Source organism: Cynocephalus volans, chromosome 13 (genome assembly GCF_027409185.1).
Source record: "Cynocephalus volans isolate mCynVol1 chromosome 13, mCynVol1.pri, whole genome shotgun sequence".
Taxonomy (NCBI): Eukaryota; Metazoa; Chordata; class Mammalia; order Dermoptera; family Cynocephalidae; genus Cynocephalus; species Cynocephalus volans.
Window position 1 is genome coordinate 23,369,240 of NC_084472.1, and position 26,012 is coordinate 23,395,251.

A 26,012-nucleotide genomic window follows, 5' to 3' on the forward strand; every position below is an offset into this window, starting at 1 on the left:
TTAACCTAGACAAAGTTTATGTAAATACAGCAGAGCATTCAGAGAGACAAAACAGCATCATGCAAACTGACTTTGTGAACTGAAGTTTGCAATTCTTTGTTATAATATCATATATTATGCACTAGGTGATCTTTTATGGTTGAGGATTATTACCAAATTATCATAGTGGCCATCCTGTAAGTGAAAGAGACTTAGATCAACATCTAAGTGTAACTTTCTATCTCAAAACAGGATTATACTTTATCCAGAAGAGATGGTTGTCTGTCCTGTTTTTTAATTAATCTGATGATTCCATAATATTCCTCAATATATTCCAGTGTTTTACTGTTTAATTACATCCAGCTAAGAAGATTGTCCATATTTCTAATCAAGTTCTTCCAGACTTTATTTTTTTAAAAATAACAGCTGTATTGAGATATAATTCATGTACCAAACAATTCATCCATTTAAAATACAAAATTTAATGACTTTTGGTACATATTCACAGAGTTGTGCAATCATCACTACTATTTAATTCCAGAACATTTTTCAATAACCTCCAAAAGGAACCCCGCAGATATTAGCAGTCATCCCTCAGCCCCTGGTAACCACTAATCTACTTTCTGTCTCTAAGGATTTGCCTATTCTGGGCATTCATATAAATAGAATTATACAATATTTGTCCTTTTCATTTGGCTTCTTTCATTTAGCATGTCTTCAAGGTTTATCCATGTTGTAGCATATATCAGTACTTCATTCCTTTTTATGGATGATTATGATTTCATTGTATAGAATACCATATTCCACATTGTAAATGGAATATACTATATTTTATTTATCCATTTATCAATTGATGAACATTTGGATCATTTTGGATGTATAGATATTATGAATAATATGATTTACTATGAACATGCATGTACAAGTTTTTGTGTGGACGTGTATTCTCATCTCTCTTGGGTACACACCTAGGAGTAGAATGGCTGGTTCAGACTGTTTTCCAAAGTGGTTGAACCATTTTACAATTTCACCAGTAGTATATGAAGGTTCCAGTTTTTCTACAGTCTTGCCAATGTTTGTTGTCTTTCTTTGTAATGTTAGCCATTCCTAGGGGTGTAAAGTGAAATTTAACTGTGGTTTGGGTTTGCAATTCCCTGATGACTAATGATGAGCATTTTTTTCATGTTCTTAATGGTCATTTGTATTTCTTCTCTGGAGAAATGTCTATTCAAATCCTTTGACCATTTTCTGATTGGATCATTTGTTTTATCATTATTGAGTTGTGTTTTTCACATAGTGTAGACACAAGCCCTTTATCAAGTATATCATTTGCAAATATTTTTCTCATCCTTTGGGCTGTCTTTTTACTTTCTCTATAGTGTCCTTTGAAACATGAAAGTTTTTAATTTTGATGGAGTCTAATTTACCTAATTGCTTATGCTTTTGGTGTCAGAGTTAAGAAACCATTGTCTAATTCAAGGTCATGAAGATATATACTTATGTTTTCCCTTAATAGTTTTATAGTTTTAGCTCTTACATTTAGTTCTTTACTCCATTTTGAGGTTTTTACCCATGCTGTGAGGCAAGGATCCAAATTCGTTCTTTTGCACGTGGATATCCATTTTTTCCATCATCATTTGTTGAAAAAACTCTTCTTTCTCTATTGAATTCTCTTGGCAACCTTGTCAAAAATCAATTGACCATAAATGTGAAGGTTTATATCTGGGCTCTCAATTCTAATTCATTATCTATATATCTATCCTATGCCAGTACTACACTGTCTTGATTACTGCTGTTTTATAGTAAGCTTCAAAACTGGGAAGTGTGATTCCTCCAACTTTATTCACCTTTTTCAAGACACTGTAGCTATTCTGGGTTCCTTGCATTTTCTTATGAGTTTTAGAATCAGCTTGCCAATTTTAGCATAAAAAACAGCTGGGAGTTTAATAGGGATTGTGCTGGATTTGTAGATTAGTTTGGAGAGCTATTGCCATTTTAACAATATTAAGTCTTGCATTTCTTGATTATTGGATATCTTTCCATTTATTTAGATCCTCTTTAATTTCCTTGAACAATGTTTGAGTTTCAGAGTATACATTTTGCACCTCTTTTGTTAAATGTATTATGTATTATATATTTTATCCTTTTGATGCTATCAGAAATGGGATCATATTTTTAGTTCCATTTCATATTGTTCATCGCAAGTATACAGAAATACAAATGACTTCTGTAACTGACTGTATCCTGCTGAAGGCATTTATTAATTCTAATAATTTTTTGTGGATTTTTAGGATGTTCTATATACAAGATTATGTCATCTGCAAATAGAGATAGTTTTCCTCCTTTCTAATCGAGATACCTAACTTAACTTTTCACCATACATTTCATATCCAGTTTTGAAGTTTCTTCTTTAAAATGACTGAAGAATGGGGACAATATCCAAATAATGAACAAAAAATGTATATAGTATATTTAAATTATTTGCATACTTAAGATAGGAAAAATTATATTTACCCTATGTCAGGCCTTGTGCTAAGTGATTCCTACATTATTTTCTAAATTAATAAACTTAATTTTTTTAAAGTTGTTTTAGGCTCACAGTAAAATTAAGCAGAAAGTACAGAGAGTTGCCATATATGTCCTATCCCCATACAAGCACACTTGTGACAGCTCACACCACAGTGGAACATTTGTTACAACTGCTGAACCTACACTGACACAACATTGTCCCCCAATGTAGGTTGATAGTTTACATTAGGGTTCACTCTCTGTGTTGTATATTCTATGGGTTTGAACAAATGCACAGTAACATGTACTTACCACTTTAGTATCATACAGAGTGGTTTCACCACCCCAAAAATCCTCTGTGCACTGCCTATTCATCCCTCTCTCCCTTAACTAATGGCAACCACTGATATTTTCACTGTCTCCATAGTTTTGCCTTTTCCAGAAAGTCATATAATGGAATCAAACATTATGTAGCTTTTACAAATTGGTTTCTTTAATTTAGTAATATGCATTTAAACTTCCTCCATGTGTTTTCATGGCTTGACAGCTCATTTCTTTTTAATGGTAAATCATATTCCATTGTCTGGATGTACCACCATTTATTTATCTATTCACCTACTGAAGGACAACTTGGTTGCTTCTAAGTTTTGGCAACTATGAATAAAGCTGTTATAAACACCTGTGTGCATATTCTCGTGTAGATGTAAGTTTTCAGCTCATTTGGGTAAACATCAAGGAGCATGATTACTGGATCATATGGTAAGAGTAAGTTTAGTTTTGTAAGAAACTGCCAAACTGTCTTCCAAAGTGGCTGTATCACTTTGCATTCCCATCAGCTATGAACAAGAGCTCCTGTTGCCCCACATCCTCATCAGCACTTGGTGTTGTCGGTGTTTTAGATTTTGGCCATTATAACAGGTGTATCTCACTGATTTAATTTGCAATTCCCTAAAGACATAGGATGTTGAGCATCCTTTCATGTGTTTTACTTGCCATCTGTATATCTTCTTTGGTGAGGTGTCTGTTCAGGTCTTTGGCCCATTTTTTAATGGGGTTGTTTGGGTAATAGTCAGGTGCATCTTTTACAAATATTTTCTCCCAGTCTGTGGCTTGTCTTCTCATTTTCTTTCATTGTTTTTCTTTTCTTTTCTTTTTTTTTGTCTTTTTCGTGACCGGCACTCAGCCAGTGAGTGCACTGGCCGTTCCTATATAGGATCCGAACCGGCGGCGGGAGCGTCGCCATGCTCCCAGCGCTGCACTCTCCCGAGTGCGCCACGGGATCGGCCCCTTTCATTGTTTTTCACAGAGCAGTTTTTAATTTGAATGAAGTCCAGCTTATCAATTATTTCTGTTTCCCACACTATTTAATAAGTTTATAACAGCCTTGGAAAAAAATTAATAATCCATTTTACAGATCAGAAAACAGAGGCTCTGAGAGGTCCACATCAGGAAGTTAGAAATCCACAGATAAAAAAAAAATGAAATCCACAGACTGAGTAGGGATCTGAAACCAGGCTGTTTTGACTTAAAAGCTAGATTTAAGGTACTCAACAAAATACTTTAGAAAGAGATTTTAATAAATGGAAAATAAAACCAAGAACCCTTAGGTCTGCAGTCAGCTGTGAAGAATGCATCCCACAGGCCTCTGAGGCCTCTGAGGTCACACTCACCTATGCACTCTGGTCCCAATCACCACTGCCCTGAAGCATCATCTCTGCTGCTGGGCTGCTGCAGTGTCTGCTCTCACTTAGTCACTGAAGATGTCAATTCTTCCCAAGTACCCCCTTGGTCTTGTCAGAATGGCCACTATTCCTCTTGACCTTTCCTTCCCCCCACGACCCACACCACCCAAATCAGAATCTCCCAGCTAAACAATTACATAGTTTTCAAAAGTAATAAAAATGTTAATGATTTCTATGTAACAATTAAAGAAGTTGATTAACAGTTATGTTTTGTGAACATTTGTCAATATGCATTAATTTTGACTTAGGAGTCTTCCCCTTTTTTGGAACCAAAAAACTATGTCTTTCAGCACCCAAACATTTCATGAGTCCTTGAAAAGATCATGGACTCAGGGCATGGGGCCAATTGGAGTTGCCTCTGGGAAAAAAATGACCCAATGCCATTTCATCTCCCCTTTGACCTAGTATTTTAAATGACTGACCTGCCAAACCAACTATATTAACCTTCTCACTTCAATTAATAATGTGCACCCATAATCTCACAGAATTTATGAGTGGAAGCAAATGCAAAGGACTTTTATTTTCTGTTAAGTCGTTCAGCCACATTATAGAGAAGGCATAACATTCAATGGACTTCTAGAAGTTCTGAACATAGCTTAATAGCTCCCATGTCTGAGTACCAGGGATATGGGGACCTCAGTGTGGGGACTACTGGATAGCTGATATTAAGTCTTTTTCGGTTGTAACATTTTGTGAGAAAGAAACTAAAACAAAATACTCCCAAGAACATTATCTCTGCTTCACTGTAATTAGCTCTCATTTCTCTGGCTAATGGCCTGATTACTTGCCCCTTTTCATTGGGTCCCTAGCTATTTTCATGGCTTAAGGCTCTGTTTATGTCTACATGGAGATTGCAGGTGATAGCTGCCTCCTTATTGTTTTTTTTTTGCTACTTGCTCTGTAAGCCTTTTCTGAGTTTCTCCTAGACTTTCTTCCACTCCTTTCTCTTGAGTGGTTCAAATTCCATTTAGGGGGATGTCTCCTTAAGCACTTACTCTAGGTTTCAATGCTTTCTTAACAGAGTCTTTTCATTCATTCAACAGAGAATTATCAAATATTTAGTAAATGTCAGGCATAGTATACCATGCTGAGAATATAGCAATGAACAATCAAAAATGGTGATTAATATACAGTTCAGTGTGGGAGATCAATACTAGACCATCAGTCACATAAGAAAATTAATAATTGCAAACTGTGATAACTGCTATGAAGGAAATGTACGAGGTGCTATATGAGAGTATAGCCAGAGACCCTAAGAGAGATGGATATATCAGGGAAGACGCCATAGAGGTGATGATATTGAACCTGAGACCTGAAGTGTAAATGGAGTCAGGTAAGAAGGGCAAGAGTATCCCAAGCAGAAGAAATAGCATTTAAGATGAAGCTGAGGTTTTATTTTAAGTTTTATATTTCACACTAGTAAAACATTTGTTAACCAAACATAAAACATATTTTTTTTACTATTGCTTATAGAGGAAACAGTTGGATATCGTGCAATTGCCTATATGAAGAGTAACATTTTGATACAGGTAAAGAAAGCAGTGATTGAGGAAGAGGTCAGAGTTTGTTACCACTTAACCTCTTGCCAGGATGCTCTTTTCGTGATAAAACGTTATCAGAGTTTCTTCAACAGTTTGCTACAAATGATATAAAATAATTTTTTTTTCTTGTCCTTTAGTACTGCTTATCCCATAACTAAAATCCTGTGACCCTCTTCCATTCTGCCTTCCTTCCTGCTCTCACAATAATGGCTCTTGAGCATGGTTGCTGATCAGAACAACGTTAACCATTTTACAAACTGTAAGGTTCCCCCAACCAATCCCCGAACTACCGAACTAGAATGTCCCAGGGTGAGACCCAAGTAATCCACATTTAAAAAAAAAGCTTCTCAGGTGATTACAATCTGAAAAAAGGACTGGGAAACCCTACTCCACTACTAGCTGTGAGCCCTCAGGTAAGTTACTTATCCTCTCGGTGACTCAGTTTCCTCAGTTGTAAAACAGGAATCATAATGGTACCTATCTGAAGGGGTTGCAGTCAGTATAAAAAGAGGTACACAATCCTGACTTCATGTAACATATATGGATAGGAAAGTTATGATAGCAGTTTCTCAAGTTTCCTTCCAGCTCTAAATCCTGACCTTTTCATTCACTTACAACTCTTTTCTTGCAGTATTTTTTTCTGGCAGTATTTTGCTGGGAGTTCCAACTAATGAAAGAAATGGCAGTTCTAGGGACTTTAGAAACGCAGTGTTGTTCCAAAGACAGGAGGACTCCCTTTGAGTCAGCTGTGGTTCTGATTTCTGAGGTCATTTTGCGAACTCCGTTAAGAGATGGGCAACTCCGCCACTGCAGAGTTGAATGTGATATCATGGATATCAGCTATAGTTTTAAAGCTTGCCTTCATGCCTTCTTTTGGAGTACTGCCTCCATGCCGCCCCACCCCCTCCCCCTTGAGTGGCATGAGCCTTTCAATTCTCAGACCACATTTTCCCTGCAACAGGGGAAGGTCTGTAACTCAGGCTGGCCAATCAGACTATTTATGTCCATGAGTACAGCAACTGGTACATGAGTTCACAGAAAAGTATATTTTTGGTAATTGATATGGGCATCAGGGGAGAAAGGGTCTCTTCTCTGCAAAAGCTATCAATAAAGATGATAAAACCCTGGAATTCCCCATGGGCATCTTCACCATTAAATGCCGAATGAAACTGTACAGAGGAAAGCAAAGCCTGAAGAAGAAGCCAGGGTTGGAAAGAGTCCTGATGACGACATTGCTGGAACTCTGGATCTAGCTATTTCTGAAACTGTTGTGGACTTCCCAGGGGCTATACTGAGAAAATCTATTATTAAATGTATCTATGCTTCCATGTATCTACCTATGTTTCTATTGGTGAACCTACTTGGAGAGACTTCCTGTCACTTAAAATCCAGAGTTCTGGACAATACATTTGGGTGTTTTTCTGACAAATGTGTGGTCCATATGGCTCATTCGAGGGTGTTGAAGCTTGAGGAGAGAGGTTAAGATTGTCACCTTCTAACAACACAGACAAGTCAGAGCAGAAGAGCAGATGACAGATGGAAGCAAGATTGTGCTTCAGCTCTCTTTATCATTATATAATTATTATTATTATAATTATGGAGAAACAAATGGGTCAACCTATTTAAAATGAATGGATTAGAGAAATTTATCACGAAAACTTTAAAAACTGATTTACTATCTGAACTGCCCAGAAATTTTGCTATTTCCCTGATAGCATGGGCCTGTTTCTTCCATTAAATGAAACAACCTTAATAATGAAAATGCTGCTCCTACAACTTCAGTGACAGCTTTTGTCTTATTGTTAAAGCTTTATAATATTGTGCTCTATGGTGAGCAGAGCTCTATTCAAAGCTGCATTGAATACAAAGTGGAATAGGGTTACAAATAGCATTAAAAGTTAATGAAAAATCAGCCTTGTACATGCAGAACAATGACAACAAAAAAGTTAAAAGAAAAAAAGTAATTACGTTATGCTAGTTTCAGCTAATACTTAGGTAATATTCTATATTTGAAATTGAGATCATCTACCCCCCCTTGATGTAATTATCCATTAGACTAACTAATGCACATTTCTCTTATCAAACAAAAAAGACCTCCAAAATGAAGAGGTAGAGCTGGAAGGGAGTAAAAGGGGAAAAGGTAAATTTGATGCACATGGAAGCAAACAAGTGTAGGAAAACATCAGCTTTTACTGGACAATCTATCACTAAAAATGTGCAGAGTGCCAAGATCATCTGTACTTGGTTATAATACCTGGAAATAGATATGAACCCAATACATCTCCAGTTGAACTACTCAAAGAAAAAAATACTGCAAGAAAAGAGTTCTAAGTGAATGAAAAGGTCAGGATTTAGAGCTGGAAGGAAACTTGAAAAACTGCTATCATAACTTCCTTATGTTCTAGGTCAGGAGACACATCTAGGTGGGCTGAGGGCCCTGGCCAAGGCAATGCAGCTACTTACTGGGAGTTCCCTTAGTGCTAACCAATGATTTATCTCCTTCTCTAAAATATACAGCTATTAAAAAATAGCGTACAGATCAAAACAAGTTCTTACATTAGATATATTTCTCAGAATTCCCAATGTGGAGATTCTGCCAGTTACTGAGTATGTCTATTCCAATTACGTAGTCTGGAACTAGGGAAATAACCGCAGGATGGGTTCAGGGACCCACCAGACCCACATGAGAGGGACCTGAGCTAAAACTCCATTGATCACTTGACTTTATCTGTAAGTCTCTACTATGACAATGGTGTTTTGGGTCTCCCGAAATTCATCTCAATTTGGAGTCAGTGCCCAGTAATCCTCCTAAAGTCTAATTATTTCCTTTTCCCCAATGTACAGTCACCTTGGTTAAAGGCCTTAGTATTCAGTAGTACCCTAGTGAGTCTTCTGGAATTATATAGGCTTTTTTAAAAATAGAAATTTGAATTTGTAAAAAAAAGTAGTTCAAAATACGATGAAGATATCATGTTGTGGGTTTAGTTAAATTTATAGGAGCAGAATAAAAAGAGGGGAGAAGTCTGAGGAGGGTGTATAGGCAATGGAGAGAAATGTCAAAAACAAGGGAAGATTTACTCGTTTCCCCAGGACGCCTTATTAGTTCTCAGAATTGCTGGTGAGCAGCTTGCTCCAAAGCAGGCATAAATACTGTGGCAATAGAAGAGAGTATTTTTAGGCACTGACATCAAGAATGTGGTCTGCCGGGATCTGAGGAGGCATCAGAGTCTGGCAGCAAGACCACTCTTTGCAAACCACCACCGTCCCAGAAAACCATGGACTCCACATGTCAGGTCAGTCCAGGCAGGTGAAATACTACCCTGTCACATTTTCACAAATGCCCTCTCAGGAATTCTTTCTCCTCTCTGCAGTGCTTGGCCATCAAGGACTCTCACGGATATTCGGAGAATACAAATGCAGATAGACGTATGCTCTCAAGGAGTTACATGAACCTTACCTACTGGGAGCTGGCTGGAAGGAAAGGCAACAGAATTGTTTGAAGTTAATATAATGACTCACTGGTGCTACTCACTTTACACGCTCAAAAACGTAACAAGCCACAGGGTCCCCAAAGTCAGAACTGAATAAATGTATATTTAAGAATTCCAGATGCTAAAAATACACCTGAGATCTCATTTTCTTCTTAATCAGGAATTGCTTCAGGGAAGAAGGCTCTTTGCCTTCTGGAATCCAACACTGGCCAAGTTAACTTGGCATCTTGGCAGAAATCAAGGATAACCTGACTCTTGCTTATTGTAAACAGAGAGCATGAAATTTAAATGTAAGAGATAAAGAGGAAAAAGCTGCCTACCTGTTGCTATGAATTAAAAAGGAATTATGCTATTTAAATTAAAATGGGTAGTGCTACAGTAAAATTTGAATTTGTTCAGATTTTTTCAAAATCATTGATGCAAGACACTTCAGAAGGAGAAAAAGAGCTAAAACCTATTAAATTTTCCCATTACCACTTGTTTTCCATTTAAGTACATTACTATTTTCCCATCAATTCTGGATTGCTCATAACTCTTCACACCTCTCCCAAATCCATAGCAACTTGCTTCTTGTAATATGGGATTTCAGGTCACAGTTATGTCTTTTCCCTTAGCTTTACATTATCGGTCATACCTTTGATCCAAAGCAAACCAGGAATCTCTACCTAATTTTCTGCCAGGGGTTCAGTGAATGGGCTTCTGATTTCTGTTGATTATTGAATTGCTTCTGGGATGAATCTAAAATGCAGACACTAATGCTGAGTGTCAATCATAAAATTCTGAGTCCAAAATTCTTAGGCAATTTCATTGTTTACGGTATATTTCCAGCAGTGTGATAATAAGAAGCCTGACCACTTTATGAATTTGTCTCTCTCCTCAGCAAACTTAAAAGAAGGCTTAGTAAAACCTGCATTGGTTTATTGAGTGTATGAAAAGCTGGCTGGTACTCTTGTTTTCTCCTGTTTCTAGATATTCTTTGACTTTATATATCTGAACAGAGTTTTCAAGTTGAAGATTTTTCTTAGCGCTACTAAATATGTCTTTTTAGCTAATTGTTATGCAATGGGTCATACAGAAATTAATGAGAATATCTTACAATAAAAATCATTTTGATTTTTAAGTATATTTCATATTATAAGAAATGTATAATTGTTTGAGTCTAATTTACACAAACTAATGATTCACAATAAATTGGTTATAAAAGTAATTTGAAAGCTGATCATAGGACTATGAAATATATAAGTATTCATGCATATTGTTTTTCATTTGCAAACAACTATTAATTGCAACTTTGCCCATATGGTACCTGATAAGCATTATGGAATTCTACATTTATCATTATAATGTTTTTACTAAGAGTACATTTCAGCATTTTCCACAATTAATAGGCTCAAGGCACAGCCACACATGGGAAGTTGGGCCGTTTTCCCTCTATATTGCTTCCTCTATGAATAAATCCAAACCACTTTTTAATGTCAATTTCTGGCCTTCTCAATTTTTTGAAAAATAAACGAGGAAGAGTCTCCCTAGATTCTTTACTAAACACGTAGCCAGCAGCCACCCGCGTAACAGCTAAATGTCATCTGAAAAGAAGAAAATGGCATCTGCATAGGATATATTCTGTTCTTTCTCAGAGAAGGGTCAAAACAAATAGAAGTTTCTTAAGAAGACAGCTGTCAGTGTCACCAGTGCTAACTCTGCCCCCACATTCTCCTTTACTGGCTTTTAAATATCACAAATACTTTAGACAACAATTTTGCACTGTGGGTCACATAGATGGGCTACCCAAGTGAGTTTAAATGTCTGGAAAAATATTTTAGAAGGGTAACACTGAGAAAATAAGAGAACTGAGAGCTCTGAGTATAAAATGGAAGTTTAATAACTAACATACACAGTGAATTTTCTTATCACAGGAAAAAACCCAGAGAATTACATTACATGAAATTTGACTACATTATCACTAAAACACTGCATAAAAAAGAAGGCTTGCAAATGTATGTCACCATGATAGAGTATAATAATGCACTTTTCTCTCCATGAAATCAGATGATGGATTCTTGTAGACACTCTAAAACAAGATGACATTTTCATGGTTATGAAAGTTGGGATGCTGACTTATCTGCATCTGACCAAGAGAGAAGGCACACCTGTATTTCTTTTCCAAGATTTCTAGCTTGATATTTTCAAGTCAAGTTAGCAAAATCCTATTGTGGCCAAGGAAAGCACATGCTAGAAGCGATGCAATGGTGAAATGTTCCTTTGGTGCCATCATTGTAGATTGCATGATCTAGTGGGTTGAGTGATGGTGGCAAGCATGATACTAAAAAACATTCCAAATCTACCATCATGAGTGCTTTAATAGGAAAGTGCAGGGAGCACATAGGAGGGGAAACGTAAACATTTGAGACGCGGGAAATGTTCTAGAGGTTCCTGCAGAGGCCTGCAGTTGAGATCTCATGGTCAGTTCAAGAAACTGAAAGAAGTTTAGTACAGCTGGAGGCTTAGTATAACACAAGCAATGTGGCCAGAAATGAGCCTGAAGAGTTAGGTAGAGGCCATATCATGAAGGGGCTTATCAGCCAAATTATGGAGTTCAGGTTTGTCTTGAGAGCCATTGGGGGCCATGAAGAGCTGCAAGCAGGAAGATGATCAGGCTTCCATGTTAGACAGTTTACCCAGGCTCTATGAGGACAGACTATTGGGCGGATGGCTAGTTTAGGGGCTGTTGCAGCAATTCCAGAAATAGATAATTATGACATGGACCATGGTTATAGTAACTAGACGAAGAGAAGTAGACACATTAGAAAATGGTTAAGAAGATTTGTTTGGATAATATTTTGTTGGGGGCGGGGATGACAACAGAGGCAGCACCAATGGCAACGAAGTCTTTAGGTGAATCAGTTGCATCAACAGTGAAACAGGACATGCTAGAGGAGAACAGACTTCGGAGATAAATGGTGAGTTGAGCTTTGTGCCCACCGAGTGTGAGGGGTCTGAGGAGCATTCAAGTAGAGATGCCCAGGAAGCAGATGGAGCTGAGGGATCGGATTTCTGTAGATGGGATCACGCAGGGAACGCACACAGAACAAGGCAAAAAGAGGGTTCACAGCAGAACTCTGGGGAACATCAACTTCTAAGGGCTGAGAAGAGGAAGTGAAGCAGTGTGAAAGGGAAACTGAGAACGCAGCCAGAGAGCAGTAAGAAAACCAAAAGAGTCTGTCTTCATGGACCACAAGGAGAGATGGCATTTAAGAAGTCATCAGTATCTAAGGCTGCAGAAAACTCAGTAAGATGAGTCCTGGGAAGGACTCATTGGATTTAATGGTGGGGAGGCTGTTGGGGAGAACAGGGCCAGAGGTTACAGGGCAGACTGCAGAGAGTAAGGTGAGGGGAGTAGAGAGTAATAAAGTGGAGATGATGATTATACAAAATTCTTTTTTAAGAAGTTAAAGAGAGGGGAAGAGGTAGATTGGGCCGATAGGGAAAATGTGGCTGAAAGAATTGGATATTTGAGCTATGTTTTATTTTTGGTATGGCAGACTGAACTGTGTGTAAGTACAGATACAAAAAAGCAGTAGAGAAAGAGATGAAGATACAGAAGACAACAAATGGAGGATGGGCAAGGTCATCAAGGACGCAGCAGCCCTTGGGGCCAGATGCGAGTAGAAGGAAGAGAAGGAGGAGGAGGAAGTGGCTGAGAGAAGAGCAAGGGGTGGAAGTGGATAGGTCTATAACACGGCAGCAGGGAGCTCTGGGAGTTGTCTTTGATGTTGGCCATCTCTTTCCTGGGAAGTAGGAGGAGAGGCCATCTGCAGAGAGACACGGAGAGGAGACACGGGGAGGAGACACAGGTGCTTGGAGCACCAAGGAGAAAGTAGCATATCAGAAATTGCCTCTCTGGAAAACAGGAGAGTAAAAGCTCAGTTGGGAACACAGGATTGCCAGGCAACATAAAGGGCCCATTAATTTATCCTGGTACCAATCTATCTTGTATAATATTCTATCACAGTCTACAGTTACCAGATACGAAAACAAATGCCTGACAGATCTTGGGGGGTGACACCATGAAATACAACATTTTGTGAAACAATTAGTTTATGAGACTTCTTCATGACCTGAGCAAAACATCCCCACAAGAATATTCCAAATTCATTAAGCAACCCCAAGAAGAGTAAATTTTTTCCCCAATATCCCGAACCTAGGAAAGTAGGGTGGACTGGCCAGTGCATGTAGCTGTTCTAACTACTAGAAAGATATTGCTCCATTAATATGATAATAATTGATTAAGTGATTTCTGGGTTATACATTAATCCCTATGTGACTGTTTAGTATGATTAGTAACCCGAAAGTTCTTTAATTCTTGGGAAATGACAAAACGAAATATCTAGAGTTGCAAAGCTCACCAACAGACCTAGAAGGTGGCGACTACACCAAAGATACCACCATACCTCTTTCCTCATTTAATCTTGAAAAGTATGTTTAAAAAGACTATCACAGACTGAGTTGTTACCAAAGACATTGGTTCTGCACTGTTGTACTTTCTTTCGAACTTGGGGGCTGTTACAACAGTGAGTTCTCTGAGCAGAAAAATCTTCGATTGGAGAACAGAAACCATATTCCTGCTCCTGGTGATGCATCTGGTTGCTAAACTTCTCAAAGGTTTTGAAACAGCTGTGTTCAAGCCACTTGGGGGAAACAAACCAATAATTCCAAAGTGTCTTGAGCCCTCTTGGATCTGAAGGGAAAAGGGAGAAGGAAGAGAAGCTAGGATGAGGGGAAAGGAAAGAGTATTTTGTGGAAAAATAGTCATTGGGAATCATGTTTTAGTGACAGTTTTGTTACTTACCAGCTATGCAAATTCAAGCCTTTCAGTTGCTTCTTTGTAAAAGGAGGAGCCTGGGACCGTGTGATGCTTTGGCATTTAAAAGAGTGTATTTTTATTAGGAAAATTAGAGAGTTTGGACTAGGTGATATTATATTCCAAATCAATACCCACTAACAGGACTTAACTTGCCTAATGTCATGAATTATTTAGCAAGTGAGATCTTTACACTCATACTCAAAGTCTACACTAATGACCTGGTAATTATTTTAATTGATTTTCAATGAACTGTTGACTACTCCGTTGGCATACCAATAAAGTAAGAAACATTGTGAGTGCTGATTCCGTGCCTCATATTTATATCTTTCTGCTATAATTCTGAATGGAAATTGGCATACCCAAATAAATATTTTTGTGTATGTTTACTAGAATTTTATCATAGAACATTTGTAGTGCTTTAAGAAGTCCTAATTTGGATTTGTGTGAACAGAGGAAAAACCATGATATGAAATCATAGAATTCTGAAGCTGATGGAATTCTGGAGAACATGCAATTCATTCTCTAAGGAACTCTGAAACATGTGAACAAAAAGATTATATAATGATATTCTTAGCAGAATTATATGTGATAGCAAAAAATCAGAAACAATTTTAAGGTGCATATATTGGAGAATGAACATATAAATTGCAGCATATCCACATAATAAAATATTATCTAGCAGTTAGGTAAATGAATTAGAGCTACATATATCAGTATAAGTAAATCTTGCAAATTTACCATTGAGTGAATAAGCAAGCTGCAAAAAGTAATACACAGATAAACACCTTTTGTATAAGGCTATAGATATGAAAAAGAAATACACACGTGTTAAAAAATTATAGAGACATGAACAGGAATGTGGTGATAGACATCAAATTTAGGATGGTTGGTTACCTAAGGAAAGCAAGAAAGAAGGTATGGAAATGGAGAAGAAAAGAAACCAGAATCTGGGGGGATTAATCATTTTGTTCAAGGATGCAAAACAGGTAGAAGTTAGTAGCTAGAGCTCAGTATTTTATGCTATGAAATACTACCTCCAAAATGGAGAGCTTCTGAGACTTTACCACTATCTCCTTTAGACAGAACATGATAGCCACCTGAAGTCTAACACTGTAAGAGATCTTAAAGGTATCTTAAAATCATCTTGCATGATTCCATATTCAACATTTGACTTTTCCTTATGACATGTCAGCTAAATGGTGATCCATCATTTGTTAAAAACTAAATATGCAAAAGGAAAAATAAACTTGCCCAGGTAACACATTTCTGACCTCAAAAAAGGCATTTCAGGATACTTGTAGAAAAAACCCCCACCCGACCCCAAACCAAGCACTTTAATTTCTGAAGAATCCAAAGTTACACACCAGCCTCCCTTGTCTTCCTTAGCTTAGGTGAGCTGAACTTTGGGTGTGGATTCACTCATTCAGCATCTGCTATGTGTCAGGCGCTGTGCTAGGTGCTAGGGCATAGTACTAAACAGGCAGCATCTTGCAGTTGGTGGTGTAAAATGAAGTATAAACAGTGAAGGGGGATTGTTTTGTGCCATCTATTGCTTTATCTATTCTCTACTGTAAGAGATGAATAGAGCTAATGGGGTCCATTATGAGGCTCCTCTGAAATTCAATAACCCCTCTCTCAGAAAGATGGCTGCTCACTGAGAGTGGGAAAGAAATTTAAGGAAGAGCAGGAACAGTATTGAATATTGGAAGAAGTGGATCCAGGGACCTAAACACTTGCTGGGGCTCTCTGCTCCTCTCTTCTTGTCTACTTTTCTTCAGTCTCTCTCTACAGCCTAGCATCTTTAGCTGCTCTGGTCCACATGGTGGAAAGCAGCTGTGAGGCTTCTGAGCTTTACGTTGTACAGTCCAAGCATTCAGGCTCATACTCAAGGTCTTAAAACCAAAATCCAACAAAGGGAATTGTTGGCCAAGCTTGGGTCAGCCACCCATTCCCTAGTCTACTAATTCCCTGTGACCAATGGCATGTGTATACTAAGAATGTTGGGTCTAGTGTTGGCCGGGTACTTGACAATGGACCAAATAAAGGGTTACATTGTAATATGGCAGTTCCTGGTACAACTTTGTATATAGTGTGGGAGAGGAGGAGCAGTCCCCAAAAGAAATGGAGGCTGAAGCAAAGGCATTATTGTTTGCATGTGCTCAAGACATATTTGGAGAACAAATGCACTTGGTGAATTACTAGATTTTTAAAAAATCTATGTTGATGGGATTGATTCTGTTGCAAAGCTTGGCTGCTGAATGTTATTCAATTTCAGAAGACTTTAAACAACTTGACATCCATTACTCCTTCACTTCTGGGGCCTGGGGCAAAAGCAAGGGACAGCACATGAGTACACAGGAGACTTGGAGACCTGGGGTAGAGAGTTAAGACAGAGTCCATGGGGAGAATGGAGTTATGGGTGTGTGGGTGAATAAGAGCAAACACTGAATTTGGGGGGGGGGGTGCTAGGGTACCTGGTGAAGGGGGGGTTGAAATCAGCACCTGGAAAGGAGAGGCAGTTGCAGGTATAATGGCCACTAACTTATAAGTTCCCTGCCCTCTGGAAGCTTCCATTTTACCGGGAGAGGAAGTCCATATGAAAGTAAACAAAAATAATTATTACAGATTGGGATCAGTGCCACAAGGTGAATTGTAATCAACAATGAAACAGATGCGTGAAAGAAAACATCAGGGGACATTTACTTTCTGTACCCTGAAGAATCACGAAAAACCAGCAATAGAAACAGCCAGGGAAATGTGTTCCAGGAAGAGGGAATAGATAACACAAAGGCCCTGGCCTGGAAAAAATCACACACAGGAAGATGGGGTATGGCGGTGTCCAGAGGTGGGCACCTGTGTCCATTTGACTGAAACATGTTTGCCATGCTCATCAAAATCAGAGGAAGAAATTCAAATAAGTGACTTCTTAAAGAAAAGTAACTTTCTTTCCACGAGTATAGGATTGGCAGTAAACATAAAGTCCTTCCATGTTAAAAATGGCTTTGTTCTCATTCAGGCATATAAAAATACCCTGAAAGAAAATATAATTTCAATACGGCAACAACACAATCAGGATGAACAGCCTGATTTTGGAGGAAAAGAATATACTCTGTCATCAAAGAGGCTTGAGAGTAAAGAATTATACCAATCTGGTCTAGAAACAAGCCATCACATGCCAAAAATATGCTCTTGTGTAGAGAGAAAAAAGCACACTTAGCTTAAAAAAAAAAGAGATGAAGTCTCCTTAGAAACTCCAGAAGCACAGAGGCCAGTTTTCTAGTGAGGACCAGAATCTGTTATCTGAGAAAAAGCAATAAGGTGGCTTGGCTTTGCCTGAAATTGGAAGCTTGCAGCACCACCTTTCACTTTTAAACAGATGGGGGAGGGTTAAAATACATCCAGGACTACTGATGTCTATGGTGCTTTTGAAAAAGAAAAAAAAGTAAAAGTAGCCATTAATAATAGCATGCAGGATTTGAATAGAACCCTGACCTAAAGCAAGTTCACATCACTGACCAAAAAGAATTCTCACCTGAACGATTGACCCTAGACACTAATGCTGGATCCTGAACTAAATTCATTCATCGGTACTTTTATATAAATCAGAAAGAAACTTTTAGAAATCAGAAAAAAATGTCTAATTAGAGGTATAAAAGGAAACTCAAAAAAGCTTTTCAGTTCCGGGGAGATGTTGGCCAAGGATACAAAATTTCAGTTAGACAGAAGGAATATAAGATCTATTATCCATCATGGTGACTACAGTTAATAACAGTACATTGTATATTTGAAAATTGCAAAGAGAGTAGATTTTAAGCAGCTTCACAGCAAAAAAAAATGATAAGCATGTGACTTAATGAATATGTTAAGTGGCTTGATTTGACCATTCCACAATGTATATGTCTATCAAGGCACCATGCCATGCCCCATAAATATATACACAATTTTTACTTGTCACTTAAGAAAATTAAAAAATTGAAAGCAAAACAAAGCAGGCATGCATGGGACAAAGTGCTTTAGAGAAAAGGAAGGCAGTAGCAAGCCACTTTATACTGAGAACAAATACTTGTTTGGGGAGAGTGTATTTTTCTGACTGACTCTGCTGGGTCATCTGGTTAGTGCTGCGGTAATACTTGTTGGGTTGAGATATTACTTTGTCAGTCTCATTTTATTTTTCAACTCTTTACAGCTTGGAGCCTGCCTGGGTCAAAATGGAGATCTCGGATATAATGTTATTTACACTCTTTCTCCTCCTCTGTCAGTTTAATAGATATTAGAATGACAACTTTTTTTCCTTCTTGAAGTACATATCTTGTAGATGAGTGTGGGGCAAGAGAAAATGTCAATGGATCAGCAAAAGTCAGTTGATCTAGGTCATTGGTTCACAAGCTTGGCTGCATATTAGATTTGCCTAAGGAGATTTAAAAAGTCCCCATGCCCAGGCCACACTCCTGCTAAATTAGCAACTCTGGGGAAGTCACCAGCACCAGAATCAGCATCTCTGTGTGTGAAGCAGGCATCGGTGTTTTTTAAACTTCCTGGTCCTTCTGCTGTGCAGTGATTGACAACCCCTGCTGTGCTAAAATGCAGATTCTGGTTCAGCAGGCCAATGGGGTGCTGAGATTCTGCACTTCCCAAAAGCTCCCAGGTGAGGCTGCTGCTTCCTCTGCCCTCCACATTTTGAGTGGTGATGCTCCAGATCAGGGCTTCTCAAAACGTGATCCCTGGGTCTACAGCATCAGCCTCACCAGGGATCTTGTTGGAAATGCAAATTCTTGGGCCTCATCCCAGACTTAATGAATCAGTAACTCTGGGGTGGAGCCCAGCCACATGTTTTAATAAAACCTCCAGGTGATTCTGAGGTACACTGAAGTTTGAGAATCACTGCTGGATGAGAGTTTTAAGTTTTCTTCAGGGTTAGTCTTTTGTGAGGCAAGAAGGAGAGATCCCAGAGTTTATCCAAAGCAATGGTGCTGTGGATTGAATGTCCCCCCCCCAAACTCACTGAAGCTTGAAATATGTCCCCAAGTTTTATGTATTAGAAACTTGGCCCCCACTTTGACTGTTGGGAGGGTGGGAAATCCTATTATGGTAATTGAAAGGTGGGGGCCTTGAAGAGGTGATTGGATTGTAGGACAGTGCAGTAGTGAATGGATTAATAATGGCGATCAGGGGCGTGGTTCTGAGGGCTTTAAAAAGGAGAGTGAATGAGGAGGTCTCTTGCTCTCTCTGCTCCATCATTTTCTGCCATGTGAGACCCCTGGGTCACTATCACCACCACCAAGGCCTTCACCAAATGTGTTCCCTTGACTTTGGACTTCCCAGCCCCTGAAACTATAAGCAATAAACTTCATTTTATAAATTACCCAGTTCCAAGTATTTTGTTATAGCAACAGAAATGGACTAATACAAATGGAGAAGGCTTATGACAAGGATACTTGTGAAAATAAGGGATCAGGTTTCACAGGAGCCCAGGAAGATGTACAACCAGGATATATGTGACAAACCATCATGGCACAGCTAGGCATCCCAGGAACTGGATGTGCCCAGAGCACAGGATATTACTCAGCATCTGGAATGACCGACCAGGCTTACTCTGCTGGCACAATGGCAGGAGTTAACTGTTTCTTCCTCTACCTCAGATTTTGTAGGATTAAATGAGATAACAGGTGTGACATGTTTGGAGCATTTCCTGGGACCCAAAAACTGCTCAAAAAAATAAAGCTGCTATTATTATAAAAACAGGTACTGAGTTTAAGGTAATCATGTAAAAATATATCAATAAGTAGGTAAAAAATTATTGGTCCTGAAGAGAAATGCTCAGAAGTTGTTCAGATAGATTCTTATACACCCAGGGAACGATTTCCGTTTGGAATGGTTATAACTTAACTTGATTCTGGAAAATCTCAGGAAAACAAATCATAAATTATTAAATTATTGATTTTTACTGCCTTGTGTATTTAAAAATATGTGTACATAACTCTTTACTACTTGATAGGGAATTTTGCTAGATATTTGTATTTCTAACACAACTTACGTACAAGAATAGCGTACATTATGTTTCAAAAGGAATATAGAGTAAGTGTTATGGTTCAGGCAAGAAAATCATCTTTTTCATGAAATGGTTAAGAAATCTGGGGTTTCATTCTCCTTGAAAATGACCTGGCTATGTGATGCAAGAAAGATAAGCCTCATGAAGTGTCAGGGGTGTACCTAGAGCGAGTTGTTAAGCAGAAGTTAAGAAGCACGTTCTATCTGAATACATGGAGCTTTCTGAGGATGTTTCTGTAAAGTCAAATGGGTGGTAATGAATTTGTTGTCCCTAGGAATTTTCAAACAGAGTCTGCGTGGTCATTTGGCCGGGATGTTGGAAAACCAAGCAAAGTATTACTTGTCCACCCACACAACAATACTACTGAGCTCCATAGGAGGTTCATGCTTTGGAAGGTGGATACGAGGTAAGTCGGTCAGACCAGGTCTCTGTCCGCAGGAAGCTCATAAACTAGTGAAAGATACAGACAATAAATAAGTCAACTGATAATTAAACAAGACAATTGCTGATTGCAATAATTTCTCTGAAGGAAATAACAAAGAGAGATAGAGAGAGTGACTGATGGACTGTGGAGGTGATCAAAGGTGGTGACATTTGTGCTAAACCCTGACAGGGGAGTGGCAGGAGATGAGCCTCCCAGGCTTCTGAAAGCATGAGGGGCAGAGTCAGGAAGGCCTTGGCATGGTGGGGGGAGAGAGGCAGCGCCGGGGAACACCGTGAGTGGACGGAGGAGGAGGCTGGGGAGGAAGGCACGGGCGACAGCCACACAGCGGGAAGTTTCTGTTTAAGGGAACGAGATATCATTGAAAAGTTTTCAACAGGGAAGTGGTGTAATCGGATTTGGTCTTGACCCTGGTTTATTGCACATGCAAAACGGTTACGCACCACGCCTTTTGGTATTTGTTCTATTTGGCAGTGAGATCCTACCTAGAGCAAGAGCACCAAATTGCAAATTTAAACAGTGGCTGGTGGAAAAAATGAGCCATCCTTGTGACTGGTCTTGAATTGGCCCTCATTATCACTGCATCTTTCCCGCAGACCTCCATTCTGCTTTGGTCTGTCCTCTGTGCCTGCTAACACCACCCCCCATCCCTTTTCCACTCCTTCTAGCACTTCTGTCTGGTCAGCAGTTCTATCACTGACAACTGACTGGGCTCTTTCTCCTGGTCATTATATCTCCAACTCATTATTTTGCCCCATAATGGAGGGTCTGTCTCTTTTTGTCACAATGGGCTGTCCTTTTGTACCAATGTCTTAGCCTGACTCAGGACCATCTTTTCCCTTACAATCCATGAGACTATAGTCTCCTTGAGAAAAAGGATTATATCTGGCTCACTATTACATCCCTGTATTCACATAGGGCTTGATACCTCTGACTGTTAAGTGCTCAAGAAATACTGGAGAATGAATGCTCTGACCTTGGAAGTGGCTTGTATAGACATGAGATGCTCCTGGACAATGACCCCCTCTGTACTCAATCCTATCATTCTCCTCCTAGTGTCTACACTGGGAACCAGAATGACTCTGTGCCAGTTAGGCTCTCCCAACTGTTTTAACCAGAGCTGAAACTAAGCCTTTTTTCTTTTACTTTCTTTCTCCTTAATCAGCCAAGGCACAAGCTTGGGTATAATTCAGTTTTCCTGAATTGTGCTGAGTTTTATTTGTGACAACTCAGAAAAAGCAAGTCTGCAGACGGTCTGCATCAGTTCTAGGATGATAACAAGAGCTCCTATTCCTGGGCACAGCTGCTTGCCAGGCACCATGCTGAGTGCTTTGCAAGCATTATCGCCTTTAATCTTCACTGCAACCCTATGTGGAAACCAGCATCATCCTCATTTTACAGATGAGGAAACTGAAGCTTAGAGAGGCTAAGAAATTTGCCCAGTGTCACAAAGCTAACAAGTAGGAGATCTGAGATCTTCAAGATCTTACTAACTGGAAAACTCGTACTCTTAACAACCACACACACACACACAAAATTATAAAATAAAATTCACAATAACACACCAACATACTGACAATTAACACAAAGAAATGGATGAAGTAATTGACGATGGTACTGAAAAATGGGTGGTATTATGGACCTCTGTTGCATAATTGGTTAGATGTTAATTTCTCTGTCACACATTTTTCCTCTTTGCCTTCCCCCAAAAATCTCTCTTCATAATCCTTTACTACCATATCAGAGCATAGTTAAGACTTTTTTTTTTTTGGTAATTCCAAAGCATTTTATTTACAAGAAGTCTTAGAAAATAGTTCATATCTTAAGATTTTAAAGGCTTCAAATAAAAAGTATAGAGAAAACCTGAGTTCTCATATACAACTGAGATGTAGATGAGATTGAAACAATTGAGAATGTAGAAACCTGCATTACTTATAGAGCCAAAACCAGCTCATCTTCCAAAGTTCTTTGAGTAATTCTTCTAAAGTGCTCAAAATACAAATTTTCCAATTTTGAACTTAACATCAAAGCACATATTCATCTATTTTCTGATTTAAAAAGAGATTGTCTTTAAAAATGCCTGATGTTATTTAAAACACATAAAATACATAGGTACCTATCTCCTTAGAAAATGACAGAATTACAACCCCGGGCACTAGCCTACTATAAAGTAGAACTGCAGCTAAAAATTTTCTTGAATAATAATATGGTTTTTCTTAAGTGAAATAGTTATCTAAAGGAAACATGATTTTAACATTTATGCTCTTTGTCATAAGTAGTTTGTGAGATATTACATAATCCATTTAAAATATATTGAAAATCAGAGAAAGCACTTCTAGCAAATTACAAATAAAATTTAAGGGAATGGTAAATGTTTTACCAGTTGATCTCAACCAAGGAAAATAATTTTCTAACACTTGGGAAAATGATGAAGCCAAATCATGATCCTAACTTGTAAAAGAGGTTACACATCTATGTATTTGTGTATTACTTAATTTATCAGTTTCAGTGATTTTAAAACATCTATAGTGATACTATTGCATATATTATATGTCTATCTTATCCACTGTTTTGGTTAGGATACTCTTTTAGGGTTCATGGGGAATAGGAAAACTTGAGTATGGGTCATACTTTGAAAACTCTTAGCTTTGCACCTATGGGCAAGTCACTTAAACTTTCTGAGTCTTCACTGCTTCATCTGTGCTATAGAGGAATGATATTTACCTTTTCCCCTCACAGAGGTGATACATAGGGTAGAGGCACGGACCTCGTAGTGCATAGTGGCCCAACCTGAGTCAAATCTGCTTTTCCTGTACATGCAAGGCTAAGCCCCTTATCCCCCTAGAGCCTCAGTTCTTTCATTTGTAAATTTAGAGTATATCACCCACCTAGTAAGATATAACCAGGAGTAGAGAAAACTTATTAAAAATTTGGCACTTATTAAGCTCTCAATCAATGGTAGCTATTGGTGCTTACAGACAAATTTTGTAACCTGCATTTTATATGTAGGATGTTATTATATGACTTGACTGCTTTCTCAGATATCTATAGTTTCTTACTAGCAGACTAAACCACATTTTCTCCCATATGAATATGTTCTCCTTTGTGTATTGGAGTCTTGCTGTGATACACTTCTAATAAGATTTATTACGAGGCCACGATATCAGCAAATGTCCTGATAATGAGGGCTTTTTGATTCTTCCTCTTTTGCTATATTCTAGTCTGTAGTCTGCAGTGAGTTTTCAATCTATTCATTTATTCTTTTATTCATTCATTTAACAAACATCTCTTGAAGGCTTACTATGTGACAGGATCTATGTTAGGAGTTATATTTCAGGAGGAACTAGACTATAATTTTATCATGGGTAGTTTCATTAAATATTATGTTTATGATAAATTATTTCTGTAACATAAAAATGGTAACATAATATTATAGTTTATGTAAAGTATAATGTAAATTAACAATACCATTTTAACAATGTTACATATTCTCCAAAAAATAATTACACACAACCTTTTTTACAAGGGTTATCATATAAATTAAATAAATCCAGTGTCTGTGAGGATAAATCAAAGAAAGGAATGTAAAAATGGGAACACTTTTTAAATTTCATACTTATGATTCAGTATGAAATCATCGTTCAGATTCTTAAGGGCTTTATAGCTAGAATAACTTTAAGACAGGCCACAACTGGAGACAATTAAGAAACTGTTCTTCTGTTTCTACTTTATTTTCCTTAACAGCCATAAGCCATAGCTTATTGCTTCCAAGAGAAAACAACAGAATTTCACAACAGCTATATGTATAAACTTCTAGGATGTTCTAAGACATTTCCTTTAATAGCACTATTATCATTATAAATATAATCCATTTTAATAGTAATTCAGTGCCTCCAATGTGCAGCAATTGCACACTGAATGATGAAAGTGCAAGATGAATATAGCAGGAATTGGCAAACCATTGCCTGTGAACCAAATATGGCCCACCACCTGTTTTTGTAAATAAAGTTTTATTGGAACACAGCCTGGTCCATTTGTTTATATCTAATCTATGGCTGCTTTTGTGACCCACTGGCAGAGTTGAGTAGTAGTGATAGAAATGGTGTGCCCTGTAAAGCCTAAAATATTTACTGTCTAGTCCTTTACAGAAAAGATTTGCCGATCCATGCTTTATAGCAAAGGTATTAAAGAATATGTACACCAATTATGAGTATCATCACAAAAATTAAGAAGGTATTAAAAGAGAGGTCGCTGTATATTTGGCTCCTTTTAGGCTTGTGCCTGATGTTCAGTGGACGCACAAGAGGTAGGATAAATGCTACACTTTTGAGTAGACAAATTCTCTGCAAGCAGTCTTTGCTGTGCTAACAGTGTTCTGCTGCTTCCCACTGAGATAACAAAACTTCCAAGTGTTAAGCCATGAAGCAGGTGTCCACTAGAATTATATAATCTTCCTTTCTTTTAGGAGCTGGGAATTTTAGTTTGTGACTCATTTTTTTGGTTGTTGGATATATTGTGATTTTCTATATATGAGGGTACTTCAAAAACTTCATGGGAAGATTCTTACTATCTTTTTATTTTATTTTTCTATGAACTTTTGGAAGTACCCTCATGTCTATAAACATCACAGCTTATTTAATTGAAAATGGCTATTGTTGTTATAATTAAAATAGAATAAAGTTTATGTGTTACCTGTATGCTGTTCTTCAATCCAGACTTGCAAATACATGAAGAGGAGAAGCCCAGCTACTCCAAATATCAGCACAGAGAGGAAGACTTGTTTGGGGTTCATGACCAGTTCAGATGGCTGCATTTCTACTCATTCCTGAATCTGAAGATCACATGATTTGTTTTCCTATAATGCTTCAATCCGCTCTGGTTCTCTTAAGGGCCCATTCCATAAAGTAGCCTAGAATTAAAAAAAAAAATCCACACTGTACATGTCTGACAACATTTATTCCCAACAATGGTATAAATATGCAGCATATCAACAACACTGAAGACTTACACATGCTGAAATGCTCTGAAGACAGAAAAGACTGTGGTAGATGTCCTTAGAATGGCAATTTTCTATTGTATACTCTTACCTTATCTAAGAAATGTATTATCCTACAGTTAATAAGTAACACGCTAACATCTAATTAGGTGCAGTTTGGCCAGACTTAAGCTCTCCTATACTGTAAAGAGTAAAGTAAGGTTTGGGTTACCTTAAAATGATTGCAAGGAGGAAGAACTACAGAGTGGTTTGATAAACAATGGGTTTTGAAAAACATGATAATAAAACTTAGAGAAAAATAACTTCATATCTTAAAAATATATAAAATTCAAAAATGAAGGATTTAATCTATCATTTCCCTCTCATATAAAAGTAACAGATTTCTCCAACTGAAAGAGTACAT

General features: G+C 38.0%; 1 protein-coding gene and 1 long non-coding RNA gene across 9 annotated transcripts in view; one reads left to right on the forward strand and one right to left on the reverse strand.

Annotated features, from left to right (window-relative positions):
- Positions 1-26,012, reverse strand: part of CHST9 (carbohydrate sulfotransferase 9) — a 288,995-nt gene that overhangs the window by 226,886 nt on the left and 36,097 nt on the right. The window contains exon 2 of the mRNA XM_063076908.1: positions 25,306-25,522. Coding sequence (XP_062932978.1) covers positions 25,306-25,426 — 121 coding nt within the window. The 5' untranslated portion in view covers positions 25,427-25,522. The remainder of the gene's footprint in view (positions 1-25,305; positions 25,523-26,012) is intronic.
- Positions 1-26,012, forward strand: part of LOC134361831 (uncharacterized) — a 71,081-nt gene that overhangs the window by 3,977 nt on the left and 41,092 nt on the right. For 3 of the 8 annotated variants that reach the window (XR_010021486.1, XR_010021483.1, XR_010021485.1), the window contains exon 4: positions 20,446-20,577. The exons of 2 other annotated variants lie outside the window; for them this stretch is intronic. This is a non-coding gene — a long non-coding RNA (uncharacterized LOC134361831). Of the gene's footprint in view, positions 1-9,141; positions 10,341-20,445; positions 20,578-25,328; positions 25,890-26,012 lie in introns of those variants that run through there. 3 more of the 8 variants (XR_010021489.1, XR_010021487.1, XR_010021488.1) reach the window with 3 other exon arrangements.